We start from the raw sequence: 19,633 nt of genomic DNA, 5'->3' as shown, positions 1-19,633 counted from the left end.
GTTGTGGTTACATTGTTCCGAAATTCACCTATCCATGGTGAAGAGGAACTATGGGGAGGTGGTATAATAAATGAATAATGTGAATTTTATTTATAACTATTATCATGAGTGAGAATGAGATATATGAATAAAATTGATTTTTTATTAATACTTGTTATCTAAATACATGTTTTAAATAAGAAACCTATATATATATATTAAATTCATTAAAATTGTCAAAAATTTATAATTAAATTTAGATGTGTTCATCTAATCCAATCCGCACTATTTTACTCATAATTTATCTGATCTGCAAGTTCGAATTTCATATTTCAGATCCAATATCTGCATAACAACTCAAATTCAATCCGTATAACTGTAACGCCTTACTACGTACCCTAGAGTCGTTACCATGTGATTTTAAAATGTGTCATTAGCTCGCTAACCGAGGTTTTAGCCCAAAAGTGTGATTAAATTAAATTGAAGACTCAATTAATGAAACTCTAAGAGAAAAAGTTTGGACATTCATTAAAATTATAAAAGTGTTATATAAGGATCCCCAAAACATTGTTTAAAACATAATTACAACTCAAAAGTTAGTACAGTTGACCTAGGCGAAAAATTTGAACAGTTATAACTTGTTCCTCAAAACTACCTCAGCCGTGGTGGCCAGGTAGGCTAAACATGTACACACCGCTTTATGCCCTCCAACTCATGCCTGGTCAACCTTTCCTTTGCCCTTATCTGCACCATAGAGCACATGCGAGCCAAAACCCAACAAGATAACTCCACACACATAGCATATAACAATTCATTCCAGTAAATGCATAACTAAAATAAATACAACAGACTATTCACATAGCGGCCTAAGCCGATCCAGGTGCGTTACCAAGCACCAGATTCACGGTCTTCACTGAGCGATTGAGTATAGCACCCTAGATGGCATGCTTGTTGTGACAGTCAGAATCCCGTGATCCGTAAGGGGAAAGACCGGGTAAGCTGTGCAATCCCACACCGCCTGGGGAAGGTCAAGTGTGATGATTCTAAGACTGTGTAGGTATGAGACTACACAGTTGAAGTGGGCTTAAATGGATTGATGGGTACTACCTATATCAACGATGCATCTTCTTTTCGGTAGCCCATCACTTAAGAACTCCAAAGTTAAGCGTGCTTGACCTGGGGTAATCTAGGGATGGGTGACCTCCTGGGAAGTTTTCCTAGGAAGCATGTGAGTGAGGACAAAGCACGCTAAAAAGACTCGTGTTGGTTGTAGGGCCAGTCGTCATTCCAGAAAGCAGCCATAATGACGTGGGGCGTCACACTTGTTTCCGTTCAACCTGCATTCAGCATGCTTGTTGCCGTTCCCGGCCTTTGTTGATCCCAGCCTTCGCCGATCCCGACCTTTGCCGAACCTAGCCTTTGTCGATCATTCATAAACACACAAACATGGCATAATGACTAAAAACATTCATACATAACACTAAACACAGATAATCAATCCATGCCCTACTCTATGAGCACAAACAATTTTCTTACCTAAGTCCCGAGCTGACAATATCAGGCGACCCTGAGCACGATCCCTAAATCCGAGCTTTAGCAGTAAAACTTAGTCACAATGTAATAATACATAACCATCACAATCTAAATCGATTAAAAACCTTTCAGAATAATAAACTAGCCTACGGGATCTCAAATTCTACTAAACCGGGTAGTAGGATCCTTCCCGAGTCCTTAAGTTTGAGTTCGCGAGCTTAAAATCCTAATCTGGCCAAAAACCTCTATTCGCGTCGTGGCGCCATCAATTAGAGTCGCAACGCCCCCACAATTAGAGTCACGACCCTCAATTTCTCCGGACATGCGTCGCGGCGCTCCCTGCCTAGAGCTACGGCGGTAAGGTGATTCAGCGAATCCCCAAGGCCTTCTGAGTTCATGCGGGTCGCGCCGCTCAAGAACAGCGCTACGACGTGAACCCAGAATTTCCAGTGTTTTCAGAATTCTAAATCCCATGAAAATCGATCCAAACGTGCTCTAAGGCCATAATTGAGTCCCAAAACACTTTTACTACACCTAGAGTAATACATAAACCCGAAAAACTCAACCAAAACCTCATCACAACTTAAATTTAATCCCTTGAGTTCAAAACCCCAAAACACTAAAAACATCGGAGAAATTCATGAAGAAAACTTGTTCTAAACCTTACCTTAGTGATGATTCCGACCCTGAGCTAGATCCCCAACACTTCCAACTTCAAATCCTCAATTCCGAGAGCTTTTCCTTCAAAATTTCTAAAAACCCTCTAAGCCACCAAGAGAAGGAGAGTGAGCTGAGTAGAGAGAGAGAGAGTGAGGGTGTTATGCTCATTTCCTAAGTATTATGATGAGATTAAGTTCAACCAAGTCTATCCTTAGCCTCAAATGACCAAAACGCCCTTTAGACCAATTCTAGCCACTTTAATGCTACCAAGGGCAAATCCGTCATTTGCATCATTCCCACTAATTCCTTGAGTATTCCTATGAATCCCCAATTAATATTGACATACCCAAATAACCGCTAAATAATTACCTGTTTCCCGGTAAATCCCAAACACACGCCAAGTTCCCAAAATACCCCTACGCTCACTCTGAGCCGGGTATTTGACCTCGTTGTAGCTATTCTATTAATATGCTCCCTAGGACAGCCTCGGATCACGCATCTCAAATATATCTCCACAATACTATGGCCTTATGTCATATCAAAAACATAACAAACACACATATATATACCTCAACGGGTCAAAAATTATAAATACGTCATTATTAACACAAACAGGCTCACATGCATATTTAATTCACCTAAACATGCATATCTAGTCATATAATAACATAATTCGAGTAATCAAATATTGACACATGCATATATCACAATTAATCACGTAATAATACGATTAAATCAATTATTACTCTCCCGACATGCTAATAAAGGCACTAAGCCTTATTAGCAGATTTGAGGCGTTATAATAACAAATCAAATCCAATCTGCACTATTGTGGATTGGGTCGGTTATTTTAGGATGGATTTTTAATATTAAATTATTTAATAATTTTTAGTAGAATAAATATTTTTTTTGTCATAACTAATGGACTACGTAAATATTGAAATAAAATATTTTTTTTTAATTTAAATATCCAATAACAAATAAACAAACTCCAATTGCACATAACATCAAGTTCCTTAAGGCTTAAATCTCCAATAATAAAATAAATATATATAGAAAGCAAAAACATATAACTTTTCAACAACACAATTATTTAAAACATCATATATTAATTTTTTAAAATATTAAAATTTTCATATATATTTATAATTTTTTAAATATATATATATATATAAATATATAAGTATTACATTGGATCACTTACTTTTATTGGTGAAAATGCATATTTTAGATTTTTCAATCCGCACAAGTGTGAATATCCGTGTTTTGTGGATTAGATTATGCAAATTGATTAGGATTAGGTATTTAATTTGTGAACACCCATTCAAATTTTTTAATTAGTATTTCATTATTTGCATTAAAGCCATGATCTGATGTATTGGACTATAAGTCTCAAAAAAATTATATATTGGTAATTGGAAAGTCAACCTCTCTAATTCTTACACTATTAACCTATACTTGTAGGAATCCAATGCTCAAATCGGTAGTTATTTTGTGTGGAATTAGTTCGGATGCTCTTATCTCGTGCTTGCGTTGGACTACAAGTCATTAATCTCATTAATTCTACTTACACTAAAGTATAGCTACTTTGTGTGGGGTTAATTGGAATAACATTATTTGTGCATTGAAACCCCTAATCTCATACTTATATATGAGACTATACTATAATTCATTAATTAAAGAGACGTAATTAGAACACTTATTCTTACACTAGAAGTCAAAGTTTGAAAATTCAACATCACTAATTCTTACACTAATTAATAATCTAAGTTGTATTATATACAAGGAGTAATTGCGGTATTTTCGACAACAAAAATATTGAACGTTATGTTTTTCCCACTTTTGTAACTACCAATTCCATCAAATTCATATGAGATTGAATGAGATGCCACATGTCACTTAACTATTCGTCCACATCATAATTTTTTAAAAAAAATCTTATTATAATTGATTTTAAAAATAATTAAAAAATAAAAAATTATAAATTGTAATAAATCCTCATTAAGAAAAATAATTACCCCCAGCCATCTATCTATAAATAGGGCTAGAGCACACTATGTAAAAGATCTCCAGATTGAATCCCCTCTTTGGTATTTAGAACATTGCAAAAACGGTGTTTGAAATTCATAGAAGCTTGAGACCTTCAAGCTTCCAAAATTTTAATACAAGTGACTTGTGGACTATAGTTAATTAATAACTCGAACCACGTAAAGTCCATGTGTTTTTCTTGCATTTTCTTTAAGCTTGATTTAATTAGTTGATAGCGAAAAAAGCAGTAAAATAAAAAAAATTGGATGCAAAGTAGCAATTCTTTGTTCTTATCAAAGAAATACATAGAGATGGGGATTGGATATGATAAAATTATCCCAAATTTTAATGGAATTAAGTTATTCCAACCTAGGGGATTATTTAGGCTGGGATTATTTTTTATAACATCTTCTCTAGTTTGATAATAAAATTACATTATAAAAATGATCTAATCCAATCCCACTATCCAAATGAAGCATTAGTTTATAACAAAACTTATAAAACTAATAAATTAACTACTAAAACTTGCTATAATTAAAAATTTTAATTCTCAATTATTAACATAAAAATATAAATTTTATAATTGTTATTTATAGATAAATTCTTCTTAAATTTTCTTATTTCCATTTTAAGGGATATAATTTAATTTTATTTAAAAAAAAAAGCTTATTATGCTATGATTTACATCTCAAAAAGAAAATTATGTTATTGTGCATTTTTTTTGCTTACTTATACTAGTATGCTGTAATATAGTTTAAATATGGTGTTTTTTTCTCTTTTGAATTTGTAGTAGTTATTTTAATGTAATATAAATTTTAGTAATTTATTTATTAAAAAATGTTAAATTATTGTATTTTTATACCATATTTAGAAAAGCCTCCAATTAAATTGTCGCCCAAAACCTTCAAATTTATTGAGAATTAAAAAACATAACCGTGCTTCGCGCAATCTTTTGTAATTATTAAAAATATATATTAAATAATTTTTGGGAGAATGTGAGGTAGGGATTCATTTTCATCATAATCGTACATCATGCTCTTTATATAGATACGTGAGGACATCTTAACTATATATTATTATTGTAATGATATTTTATAATATTTAAATTTATATTAATATAAATATTAAATATCTAGTCTTGTATTAAATATAATTATAATAATAATATTTTATAATATTTGAATTTATATTAATATAATTAGTAAAAAATTAAGATTATATATTATTATCATAATAATATTTTATAACATTTAAATTTATATTAGTGTAATTGTTAAATATCTAGTCTTGTATTATATTTGTGACAGTCACAATCCTGTGATCCGCAATGGGAAAGACTGGGTAAAAAGTTGTGCAATCCCACATCACCTGGGGAAGGTCAAGTGTAATGATTCTAAGACTGTAGTTATGAGACTACACAGTTGAATATGACTTAAATGGATCGATAGGTACTATCTATATAAACAAGATGCATCTTCTTTTTGGTAGTCTCATGATGGGTGACCTCCTAGGAAGTTTTCCCAGGAAGCGTGCGATTGAGGACAAAGCACGCTAGAAAGACTCGTGTTAGTTTGTAGGGTCAGTCGTCATTCCAGGAAAGCAATCATAGTGACGTCAGACGTTACAATATTATTATAATAATGATATTTTATAACATTTGAATTTAAATTTATATTAATATAATTATTATATATGTAGTCTTATATTAAATATTATTATAATAATGATATTTTATCATATTTAAATTTATATTAATATAATTAATAAATATCTATTATCAATTAGTTTTAAAGGTATATTATGTTAAATATTTAAAATATTCCGTTAAAGTTAATAAAACAAACTGTTGAAACAAAGAATTTCCATTATCAATATACTTTTTATATAAAAGAATTAAATATTATTATAATAATAATATTTTATAATATTTAAATTTATATTACTATAAATATAAATATCTATTATTAATTAGTTTTAAAATTTTATTCCGTTAAATATTTAGGGGCTGATTGATAGTTAATTCAAAAATATAATTTTAGAAAATTATTTTCAAATCAAATGATTTGAAAATATTGAATTTAAAAATAAAGTATAAATTTTTGAGATCTTGAATAGTTGGGTATTTTTAAAATTTAAAATTCATAGAATAGAAAGAAAACAATAATTTGTTGCTTTCTCTTTTGTTGAAAGATTTTAACTCAGTTTTCAAAAATTATTTTTTTTATTTTCTAAAACAAGTGTGCCAATTAAATTTTCATTGGAGTTTCCATATTTTAAATTCTGAAAATGATAAAACTATTTTTGAATCCACTACCAATCACACCCTTAGAAATTCTCTTAAAGTTAACAAAACAAACCCTTCAAACCAAATTTTTTGGTTATCTATACACTAGAGGTGATATAGATTGTTAAGAACACTTGTATATAGTTCGGGCACCCCCAACAAGTTTAAATAATAAAAGTGCTTTTGGTATTTTAGATTAAACCTTTTGGGAGTTTAACGTCAATAAGTCACGTGTGTTCTCATAACAAAGTACATCAAGTTTTTAAAAACGCTTCTGGGATATACATTAATTCATGATTATCAATGCTTAAAGTTTGGACATTGGAGTTAGTTGTAAGACATTTTGATTAGCAGAGTAACTGATCAAAATTATATATATAAATATATGAATAATTAGATGTTATGTATACCAATAAATTGTTTGTTTGAACACTGAAATTCTGTGTTTTATGATTACTAAGGGTCTGATTGGTTCGCGATTAGAAAACTGTATTTTTTAAAAGTGAGATTCTGAAATGAAATTCTGAATTTAGTAACTGAAAACATGTTTCTGAAAATGTGATTGGTTCAATGTCAGTAAACTGTTTTTGAGTTTTAAAAAACTGAATCTGTGATTGAGATTAAATTTGAAAATATAACAGAAACTGAATACGTGATTAGTTTAGCTGAAAGTAAAATTTAATTATATTGATAAATTAAAATTTAATTATAGTGCATTAATTAAATTCATAACAATATTGCATTGTCATTAACTTTGATTTTTTTTATATTAAAGTTATATTTTTTTAGGGCATGATTGATTAGTGATTTAAAAATTGTATTTTAAAAAAGTATGATTCTGAAAAAAGAATCTAGATTTAGTATCTGAAAATATGTTTATCAAAATGTGATTGAATGTATTGTCCGTTAACTATTTTTTAGTTTTATAAAATTGAATATGTAATATTTTTTTTTTATTTTTGGTATAATAATAATTGAAGTGAAAATATTTTTTTATTTATTTGTTGTAATTTTTATTTGATCAATGATTTTTTTAGCAAATATATTGTAAATTAGAATTAAATTATATTCTGTTATATAATTTTATAATTAATTATTTTACTAAATTTATATAGATAAAAAATTTAAAAAGTAGATTGACTTGTAAAAATGACAAAAGAAAAAAAATCAACACTAAGAAAAATAAAAGAAAATTAGCAAGAATTTTTTTTTTTAAATAGTAAAATTATAAAAAACAATAAATTTTCGTTTTCAAAATCCTTCATTAAAATTGAAGTTGCTTTTGGAATTAGTTTCCAAAAACATTTAACCAATCAAGTATTATTTGTAGGTCCCACCACTTTTAATTTTTGAAAACATAAAATCATTCTTAAATACTATACCAATCATGCCCTAAGTAATTAGAGATAAACTACTTCATTAAATGTAGAATACTGATTAAGTTGTTTAGACCGATTACAGTGTTGTTAACACAACTATTACGAAAGTTAAGACAGAAACAAAAAAATATGTAAAAGAATAGCACACGAAATTTTTTACGTGGTTCAAAAATTCTTTCGGATAACCTACATCCACAGGCGACGCTCAGAGAATAAACTAATTAGTAAAGAAATAATGAGTACAAAAGCATTGATTTAAACAACGTAAGACTCCCTCTTAAACTATTGTCACAATCTTGTTGTACTCTTCTCTAGGAATCTGGTTTTGATGAAACACTAATTCTTTTGAAATCCCTTCACGGATAGCGAGTATTCTCTTCTTCCCGAAATGAGACTTTGATAAAACTCTCTCCCAAAGATCCTTAGAAACACGTTCACAAGTGATAATACATGTTTGCAAAGAACAAGATAGATATATATTCACAAGTAATATCTTAATCTTTACAAAGAAATATTCTTCAAAATAACAACAAATGTTTACAAAATTCAAAGTAGAAGAGATGAAATTTCCAAAGACATTGGCAATGTATTTATAGGTGAAAAAATTGACCAATGGAAGCTTTTTCTGAAATCTTGTAATCAATACAAGAATATTTACAAATTTCTTTGATTTAAAAAATCTGCCAGCCAGATTCATATTCTATATCAACAGAATAGGAAACAGTTGCGTTAGCGTGAACATCAGACTTATATGGCAGAACAAACTTGGTCATTTTCGAAAATATTTTTATCATTGGGTAAACATAATCCCTGAAAAATATCTCACAAAATAATAAATTAAATTTATTATTCTACCAATGAAGATTATTTGTGATAAATATGGTAAATATATTATATTCACATTGAAACAAATTTTCACACTAAGGCCAGCTCAATCAAGTGATAACTAATTCATAAATCAAATGAATTAATTCACAAATCAACAAATTTCTCAATAACTTTAAAATATTTTTTTCTAATATAAAATTATCCAATAAAAAGTATTTTACAAACACATTTTTGCCCCAGCCATATATATATTGACCGTACGTTACACCATACAAAGCTGTATTGTCAAGCATATATATGCATTGATATGAAAACATATACATATATACTTATATATATATATTTATATACGTACATACTTTTCACGAATGGTAACTCCTATCTATCCTATACTTGAAAGTTAATTTATGTTATGAGATTAATTGTTAGATCACGCCAAATACATATAATTCATGAGTTTCAAAAATGGGTTTTATCAAAAGATTATGTATTTTATATATATAATAAAGAAAAGGCAACACATCTCGTCACATGTATTAGCAAAAACTTAAACAAGAATCATGTCCTAAAATCCAACTTATTATATGCTTATCTTCTTAATTAGTACAAATATATATGTATATATATAATGGTAATATTAATATTGTGTTCATATTTTATGGCGTTGGATGAAAGTTCCCTAAAAAAATGAGGCCACGCCTTAAGCAAGAGCAAACATAATAATAATTAATTCATAGGCCCTAGCTACAAAAAATGAAATTAAAAAAAGTTTTGTATATATTTCGTTTAATAAGAATTAATATATGTAAATAAAATACATCTCATTTTGTATTTGTGTATTTATGGAAGAATTGATAAAATCTCAAAAGGAAACATGATGAACATCGTTTATATATACATATATATATATATATATTACCAAACATGCATGCCAATTAAATTGATTTTAGAAAAAAAAAATTATATATATATAATGCAAAGAGGAAGGAAATAATTATTTCCTAATTATTCTCAATATATAGTACCTGTTGAGTTTTTTCCACTTTGCATTATATATATAAAAAATGTTATATATATATATATATATATGTTAAGGTGCTACCAAACCCTTTTTTTATTATTATTATTTAGTTGCCAATTTTAAGTTTTTCTTAAAAAAAAATCATTTAGAAAATGTATATATAGTACTAATTAAACTCCTAATGTTATAGTAATAATAACATATTTTGTCAAAAAAATTAAAATAATAAATAAAATATTTTTTTTTAATTTTTGTAGTTTCCTTCTTATTCTAAAGGGAAAAAAATCTCACATCTTTAAAGACCACACGAACTATAATATTCTTTCCATATTAGATTTCTTCTATATATAAATATTAACTAAAAAAAATTCATTCTAATAAGAGTTGGAATCTATATTATTTTTCATCTATTTTGTTTTCAAATTATATCTTCTATATATGTATAAATATTAACTAAAAATGCAATCCGATAAGTTATCTCTTATCGGTGTGTATTAATTATTCAATTTCATTCGATATATATTGCAGACAAAACCATACAACAAAGATTAACAAAATCAACTACATCCACTAAACCCATGAAACTTGTTATGAAAAAAAAAATTGAAAAAAAAAAATTAACATTCATGTGTAATTTTAATTTTTATTAAAAAAAAAGTTAGCACTACTAGTGCCCTTGTAACAAAAACTGTAATAATAATATCATATAACAAGCTCTCTAGATCTTAAACGACATACGTGACAATCTATAATGTCACGTACATATATATAATTATTAAAAAAAAATCATAAATTTAAAATTTAATTAACTTTTTTATTTTCCTTATCTGTCAATGCATTTTATTTATTTAATTTTCCTTAAATAAAATAAATAGTATTTACTCTCTTCATAAAGAAAGAAAAAAAAATTATCTCTCCTCTATTTTTCTTTATCATTTTCTCTATCACTCACACTACTTTTTCAAAAAAACTAAGAGCGTATTTAGAAAATCACCCTATAATTAGAATTGAGTATAATTTGAAATAATTAATCAATTTGGCATGGTCGTGAATTCCAATTATACTCTCTAATTCTCCTAGCCCCTAGAGAATTAGGTGTAATTACACGATGTAATTACTCATCACTATCAATTTTAAATAATATTTATCACATAATATTACTAATTATTAATTATTTTGCCAAACATAATTCATAAATAATTATTATATCTTGAATTGAAAATATATTGTAATTACTCACGTAAATAATTACTACTTTACACAGTTGTTTCTAAACCACGACAATTAGTCTCTCTACATGGAAAATCATACATATACATATGAGTCTATAACCGAGTCACATTTATATACTGAGGAGTGAGTGAGTTGAGTTATAGCGAGGGATATCGAAAATGGCATCTCCAGTTGCCATAGACACTCCCACAAGAAACCCAAAAATGGGGTCTTCATTCGGAGATTTATTGAAATCTCTGGCCATATCAGGTCTAGTCCTCTTCCTCTTCTACATAGTTTTATTCGACAGTACTCACAACACCAAACGTTTCGATCTTCTGGAAACCTTCATACAAAAATGGCCAATATCTTCTTCACCAAACCATACTCTCCCAACTCCTCCTTCTCCTCCTCCGATCAAAACCAATCTCAGCCACCTCGTTTTCAGTATAGTCGGCTCCATGAACACATGGAAGCACAAAAAGCTCTACTCCGAATCCTGGTGGCGACCCAACGTGACTCGAGGATATCTCTTTCTCGACAAACCACCCAAAAACGAGTTCCTCCCTTGGCCCTCTTCGGCTCCTCCGTTTCGGGTCAACGAAAACGTCAAGAGAATCTACGAACGAGCCTCGAGCCCATCTCAGGTTAGGATTGTACGGACGATTCTGGAGATGTTTAGGGAAGGTGACGAGGGTGTTAGATGGTATGTGATGACGGACGACGACACCGTTTTGGCGGTCGATAACTTGGTCGAAGTTCTGAGCAAGTATGATCATACTAACTACTTTTATATTGGAACGAACTCTGAGTGTATCAAGTCCAACTCCGACTTCTCGTTCGAGATGGCCTTCGGCGGAGCTGGTTATGCCTTGAGTTACCCTTTGGCTTCGTTGGTGGCGACTCAGTTGGATGGTTGTCTCGAGAGATATCCCACTTTGAAAGTCAGTGATTTTATGTTGTATACTTGTTTGGCTGATCTTGGTGTTTTTCTCACTCATAACAATGGCTTCCATCAGGTAAAGTAATTTGATTTTGATTTTATTATTTTTTTCAACTGATATTGTCATTGAAAAACTGATATTAAAGGAGACGAATGGAAAGACTTCTTTTTTTTTTTTTTTTTTTTAAGAATCGCTAAGCGCACCACTCGTGCTTAACAATATAAGGAGTATTGGTCCAATTTAATATCACGTCAATTATGTGAATTTAATAACGCTAATTAATTATATCACTTCGTATGGCTTTGGACACAAAGTGTCAAATAATAACACTTTAAATTCAAATAGAGTATTGTTATTGACACCACCTTAAGGTGCACACACGAATTGGCACCTCATAATTAGTTAGCGATACTGCATGATACTTATTAAATTCAAATATGTGACACCCAATCTTCTTGTGGTGTTGCACACAACTGATGCACTTTAGCCATTCTCTTTTTTTATGGGGTGAAATAATCATCTTCCCGTATAAATGGCAAGTAATATTCATGACACTACATTGGTAAAGATAATTGTCAATCATTTTATCATTTGATTGATTATAATTTGATTGGGATAATGAATGAGAAAGAGAATCATTATATTATATTGTTAATGTTTGAGAGTTTGTGTAAAATAATTGACAATTATTAAAATATTCTCCATTTAAAACCTAATGCTTAAAAATTGTAGAAAACACTAATTTACATTCAATGCAATTTTCTATATAAAAATGAGTTTAGGCAAAATATTAATTTTTATACTTATTTTTACACGATAGCTTTTATTAATATTAACATTTGATTTTATTCAAATTTCTCAACACCCAAGTCTATTTTGCTAAATAAAATTAATTAGAATAGAGTATTTTCACAAATATATATCCTTTTTAGAGATTTTTAATTATTTTTTACAATGATTTTTGGTATATGTAGAGTATAAATTTGGTATATATTTAATATACTTTTAATAGATTTGATATATGTTTTATACCAAATACACATTATATCTCTAATATACTAGAAATCATAATTTTTTCTAAAATCATAAAAATAATAATAAAAAAAACTCAAAAATAAATTATTTTTTAAAAAATTCCTGAAAATTATATCATTATTCATTTAAAAGTATACAATGTACAATCAAATAATGTTTCAGGAAAAAACTTTCTTAATAAAGGAAAATATTAGTAGTCATCAGTTATAAAATGACTGATGTTTATTATTTTTTGTTTTTAAAAACAAAAATAGTTAATTTAATGGCTACGTAAAATGTGTGGTTGTAGATTGATCTACACGGTGACATATCAGGACTACTATCAGCTCATCCACAGACACCATTCCTCTCCCTCCACCACATCGACACCGTAGACCCGATCTTCCCCAACAAGACCCGACCCGAATCCATCCACCACCTCATGAAGGCAGTGAAAGTTGACCCCTCTCGTGTTCTCCAACAAACCATATGCCACCACAGGCCGACCAACTGGTCATTCTCAGTCTCATGGGGCTACTCCACACACATCTACGAAGCCACACTCCCTCGCAGCTTTCTGCGCAGACCACTCGAGACTTTCCGCCCATGGAAGCGGCACAGGCCACCGTTCTACATGTTCAACACGCGGTGGCTCACCAACAATCCCTGCGAAGCCCCTCACGTCTTCTTCTTCGACTCCATTCAGGAGGCTGCCGACGATGGGATTGTAACCACTTATGTAAGAGCATCTTCTCGTGGCTTACCAGCTTGTTCTTCCAGTGGTAACCATTCTGCCGATCACATCCAAAGAATTCGAGTCTTTTCCCCTGCCAAACTGCCTTTGGAGGTCAGTATATGGATACGATTATACATAGATAGCAATCTGAATTTGTTTTGTTAAGTAAGCTGTTTGTGTTGATTATTATGTGTTTTTGTGTGTAATAGAGTAAAGGAAGAGAGTGTTGCGACGTCGTTTATGGGGACGGAGAGAACACTACAGAGGTCAGATACAGGGCATGTCCGAAGGAAGAAGTCACAGCTTAATTTAACAAGAACACAAAGACTACTAGGCTTAAAATTTAACTTTCGGCGCAGTAACAGTAAGTTATTGAATGCATGGAAATGAATGCTGGATATGTTTCACAATATTTGCTTGATTATTATACAAAAGTGGGATAAAGAAGATCATGTATAAGAGTTTTTGAGTGGTTGGTGATTTCACAGGAACCACTAATGACAAGAGACAAAACTCATGGCCATGGTTCGCTTGGCTTGTTGTGCATACATATTCTCACATTGATAGTCTTAGTTTTGTTTTCTGTTTGAACTGTTAAAAAAAAAACTAGGCTTCCAGAACCATAAAACTACCAGTGATTGTTATGTAAGTACTCGGGAGAGACTCGAACCACAGACCTTGTGGGAGCAATCAAAATAAATGTTTAATCTCTTCAATAATTACAAAACTTCATTCCAGAATAAAGGAAATACATAACAACAATTCAGGTTTCTGTAGCAATGTACCACAAATCTTCATGAATGGGTTGAAATCATAATGGACCAGAAACTAATAATCCAAACATGTGTTAGCTCAGTCACGAGCTGTAAAATGTACTAGGACAAAGAATATCCTAAGCACCCAAAACTCCCCCGCCAATCCAATTTTTTTAAGCAATTTGCCAATCTTTTACAACATCTTGTAGTGGGGCAGGGTAGACCAACTTCACTCTATAATTTCTTTCAAATAAAGTAAAACAGAAACGGCGGTGAAGACATACCCACTCACTTATTAATGGGATTTCTGGATTCCTATCCAACGAGCATAATCCACCCACCTGTGATTAGAATTTAGCAAAAAGTGGTTAGAATTTAATCACCAAGGGGAAGAGACTCATTTGGGAATAAAAATGTTGATAGGAGAATAATTCTTACAATAATGAACCCAAGAATGTATTGCCCGTCCTAACAGCAAAGCACATTGCACTTAGCATAAGCTTGTGTTGGTGTAGTAAGGGTTCCAATAAACGCTGTTCGATAACACCGGCCAGTACTTGATACCTGTCAATCACAATTATGGTTTTGGTAAAGATATTCCAGTGCTAATGCTAGTCTTGAAACCAGTAGTAGCGTGTACAGAGAATTTAAGCATTGTAGCAAGTAAAACTATACTTGTTTTTTCTCTGAGTTTAGTTTATGTAATAAGTTTATGAGCACATCATGTGACAAATTTAACAATCATAAGAAATATCCGTCACACTGACTTAGCATAAGCAAGATGAATTGCTAACTAAAAGGTTGATCATGATACTGAAGAACCTAACTGAAGAAGTCACATACCTGAGGTTGCTAGAAACTGCCATGTACACACCATAGGCAACACTGGTGGATACTATAGGCACGTTTTCAACTTCAAGAGCAGCATCCTTATTTACTGCCTTCTTTGCATTAATCAAGGCATTTGTCACAGCTGTGCCAACCTAAATAAAAATATAACCAATTTCATTATGTGAGCTTCATTTAGATTTGTGGTAATGAGATTTTTTTTATTACTTATTTTTTCAATCACAATACAATCGAAAAAAAAAAAAGGTGACAGAAACAATCGTAGGCACACAGAAACTAACCAGTGATGAAGCAGTGCCAACTGCAAAAAGCTTGGTACCATTGCGCTGCAAAATTCAATCAAGTCATTGTAAATATCTAAATTCATTTTAGTTTTTTCCAGTACAAACTAGCTAGCAGGCATCTAAACTTCTCCTTACCACTATGGCACCAATCCTCTGCATTAATGAATATGATGTTCCAGACAAAGCAATCTGTAGACATATATTTAGAATAGTATTAGTAGCTGTAAACAATACCTCGGCAAGAATTGGAAAATGTTGACAGAAAAAGAAGAAAACCTGGAAGGCGTTATCAGGGCAGTTATGGAAAAACTTGGCAATGAATCCTGCATTTAGTGAAAGTGCAGGTCGGAGAGAAACAGTGGGAGCGGGAAGAAAAACAAGCATGAAATCTGCAATTATGGCCATTACCTAAGGAAAAATATGGAAAGAAGTGTTAAAAGCAAAGCAACAATAACATAAACAGGACGGTAATGGGTATATCAAAAATCGTATATCACCATCAACCTTATTTTCTTTTACGGCAAGCCCTTTGCCACAATTGCCCCACCAAAAAGGAAAAAAAATCCCTTTGTTGTTTTGTAAGTTGCAACATTAATTAGCGCTATTACATAAGGTTGAAAATAAAGACGAGAGAAATGGTAAGAAAGAATACATACCACATCTGCAAAAACAACTTCAAGCTCATTGAAAAAGTTTTCCCTTCGGCGTTCATACTCAGCAGCAGTCTATGATCAAAATAAAAATTAAAACTCAGAACCCAACAAAAGTGATCAACTTCATCACACCGATCAAAAAATACATATTGCCCGTAAAACATACTAATCTAATGGACGTTTTACTCTTCCTAATAACTACCAGAAAAAACTTCTGGTTATCGAAAATCTTTCTCCCTACTGAAACTTTTTTATTCAATTATACACCACAATCACATCGTCATAGAACAACTCAGAAATTGAAAACATGATATTTGACTCCACAAAACTAAGACAATCAACCGATTAATTTTTGCAAAAAAAAAACGGTGGAGCTTAAAAGACCTTTTGATCTCTAGCTGCTCAGAAAGTAAAGGTATCTCTTTTTTTCTTTTTCTTATTTGGTTATTGCTGAAAATGAAATCAAATCTACCCACATTTATTATACATATGTAAATCAAAGAACAATGACAGTGATTGAAAAAGAAAGTGGAAAATCAGAAGAGTATACCTTAGTAAACATTCCAACGCCGCACTCCATAGCAACCTTAGCCAAGAACAAATCATCAGCCAAAAGCCTCTCCCTAAATCCAGCAAACTGCATCAGCCACCGGATCAACCCCGACTTCTCAAGCGAAAAGTACCGACTAACAACCATTCCAGGAATCCGCCCCGCCTCAATCGCCGCCGCCAAGTCTTTAGGCAAACTCTCCAGAGACCTCCCAGCTTCCTTCAGAACCAAAAAAGCCTCCGCTCTGTTCTTTCCGCCAGCATTGTCGTCAGATTCACCACCGTGACCGTGATCATCACCTCCACCGCCACCGCCACCGGAAGATCCTTTTCCGTTGAATCCACCACCACCTCCGCCGCCGGTGGAAGCAACAATAAAATGAGACAAACGGTGGCGGTTGTGGTAGGCAAGGGAGTTAGCGGTTGGGGAGGAGAAACTTAGGTGAAGATGAGACGATGAAGATGGTAATGATAGAAGTGAACGGTGGAGATTGAGATTGGAGAACGATAAGGAGGAAGAAGAGGAAGATGGAGAGAGGCAGAAGGCGATCGCCATTGTTGATTTTGGGGAGGCTCGTTCGTTGGTTGGTGGCGCACACAGATGGAAGTCTTCCCCCTTCGACTGTGTGTGTTTGGGTTTCTTCTTCTTATACTTTATATAGTCTTTACTTTAGAGAGATTTTTTTTTTTTTGTTTTGTTGGGACAAACACAAAACCTTTTAGAAAGATTTGTTGGACGAGACTAGCAAGAAATTTTAGTGATGAGCAGGGGTATTTTAGTCATTTTACTTTTCGACCTTCACCTTCATTTTCTGTACTCATATACAGTGCCCTTTTTGGTATTTTTCTATTTTTGGAATATATTTTGGCCTTAAATAATATTCTCTTTTCGGCGATATGGTAGAAATCATAAAATTTATTTAATCATAATGTTCATTGGCATTATATTCACAAATTTAATTTTCATAAGTGAAATATATCAATATTAATGAATATTATAATTAATGGCCATAGACATATGATTGAGTTTTAATTATATGGATTTCATTTTAATTATAAATTATTTTAAGTGAGGTCTACATCACTTTTAATTGTATTTTTGAGTTTTTTTTTTTTTTTTACAATAATGGTTGAAATTAATTACACATTATAGTGCGTAAAAAATGTACAATTTGAACGTGTATTAATCATTACTGGTTAATTATACTGTTTCAAGTTCACATTTTCACTCTTAATGTAAAAAAATATATATTTATGTAAAGTGGAGGAGCTAAGGGGACTACCCTCTCCTAACTTTCCAAAAACAAGAAATTTAATTAAAAAAAAATAGATATTAGAGTCTATAAAACATTTCTTTGTAATCTTCACTATTTTTTTTTTGGCAAAATCAATATTAATTGGTATAACAATTCAAGAAGAACTACTATGGATATATTCAACTCATTAAATTGTAGATTCGGGTTGATTCAAGATTCTATGTCAAATTATGGTGTCTCATAATGTATCCAATCAATATAATTTTGACTTCTCATTTAATTTTGACGCATCATATTACTAAAGGAGGTAATAGTTTTTTAATAAAAGAAAATTAAATGAGGTGTTAGTATTATATTGATTTGACACATTATGGAACACTGTAATCTGATCAGAAATCTTGATTAGTGCATATTAATGCTTATTTAGTAGGGTTAAATATACGAGAGTGAAGAAAATATTGATGCACCACAAATGTTGGACAGTATACTAAGACAGTTGTAAGATCTACATATTTATATGCTCGATAGATACTAAAGACAGCAGAAAATTATTCTAAGGGTTATTTGTATATGATATGGCCCAGCACTTGGTAATAGATTTGTGTGTGCTTACTCAATATTACATGTATCCCAAATAATGTTAATATTTGGGAAAAAAACAAAGTTGTTTGGTGAGAAAAAATATATCCATAATTAAGAAGAAGAAAAAAGTTAAAGTTTATATTTTTTTTCTTTAAATTTACAATATCAACTTTCTTATTTTTAATATTATGACCAGCTATTCAAAATAGAATATGTTTTAATTCCCCCACCCCCAAAAAAAATATATATTAATGTTTTATTTTCTTAGGAAATAATTGATATTTTACCAAAAGGACCCCTCCCCCAACTATGGTTGTTGTAGCAGAGTTTTGTCGCTCGAAATTTTTGCGTAATGAAAATTCCCTCAACTATAGCAATCATTGAAAATGTATTTAAATCAATTTATTTTTTAAAAAGATTGTTGATGTAGCACTTATGTGGTGTGATTCGAGACTCCAGACGAAAAATATATACATAGATATTGATCTAATGATAAATAATGAGAATATGCATCTCTATTTTTAGAGTTAATATTAGTATGTTTAGCATCAATAAACTCGATTCCAACTAGTTTGCATTAGTAAAATAAACCCTCGTATGGCATCTATGACTATATCGAAACATTTAAAAAATGAATAAAATACAACAAAAGGGACATGTTTTCAATTATTGGTATAGTTTGGGGAATTTTTGTCACGCAAAAGAAGTTGGAATGGAAAACTCTACAAGAACCATAATTTTGGGATGGAAAAAAGCTATTTGTCCAAAAGAAAATTAATTTTTTTACTAGGCAAAATTGGCAACTTGAAAAAAAAAACATTGTGGACCTTATGATTTTATGTGAATTTTGTACTTTACTAAATTAGCCTTGAAGAGAATATATGCATAATAATCTTTTTTTTAAGGACAAATACTTATTAGTATTTATTCCACTAAGTTCTTACTTATTAATTTAAAAAAAAAAAAGTGATTCTAATTAGTTTGCATATTTTTTTTCAAACTATTAGAGAAACGAATTTAATAATATATTTAGTATCTGCAAAATATATATTAATATAAATAATATATATTAGGATCCTTTTATAAT

The 19,633-nt window shown here is 30.8% G+C and overlaps 2 protein-coding genes across 2 annotated transcripts; one reads left to right on the top strand and one right to left on the bottom strand.

Annotated features, from left to right (window-relative positions):
- Positions 1-11,110: 11,110 nt before the first annotated feature.
- Positions 11,111-14,164, top strand: LOC133790451 (uncharacterized). Its single transcript, XM_062228099.1, has 3 exons — positions 11,111-11,943; positions 13,193-13,729; positions 13,828-14,164. Exons 1-3 carry the CDS (start codon positions 11,149-11,151, stop codon positions 13,924-13,926), a joined length of 1,431 nt encoding a protein of 476 aa, XP_062084083.1. The 5' UTR covers positions 11,111-11,148; the 3' UTR covers positions 13,927-14,164.
- A 115-nt stretch (positions 14,165-14,279) lies between these two features.
- On the bottom strand, positions 14,280-17,400 carry LOC133790452 (protein RETICULATA-RELATED 4, chloroplastic-like). Its single transcript, XM_062228100.1, has 8 exons — positions 16,710-17,400; positions 16,163-16,231; positions 15,783-15,914; positions 15,642-15,695; positions 15,504-15,548; positions 15,217-15,356; positions 14,812-14,937; positions 14,280-14,714 (listed from the first exon to the last, which is right to left on the bottom strand). The coding sequence occupies exons 1-8, from the start codon at positions 17,262-17,264 to the stop codon at positions 14,669-14,671; spliced, it is 1,167 nt and encodes a 388-aa protein (XP_062084084.1). The 5' UTR covers positions 17,265-17,400; the 3' UTR covers positions 14,280-14,668.
- Positions 17,401-19,633: the final 2,233 nt, after the last annotated feature.

The sequence above is a fragment of the Humulus lupulus genome, chromosome 7 (genome assembly GCF_963169125.1).
Source record: "Humulus lupulus chromosome 7, drHumLupu1.1, whole genome shotgun sequence".
Taxonomy (NCBI): domain Eukaryota; kingdom Viridiplantae; phylum Streptophyta; class Magnoliopsida; order Rosales; family Cannabaceae; genus Humulus; species Humulus lupulus.
The sequence above is the reverse complement of the archived record's forward strand: the minus strand, read 5'-3'. Positions and strand labels throughout refer to the sequence as shown.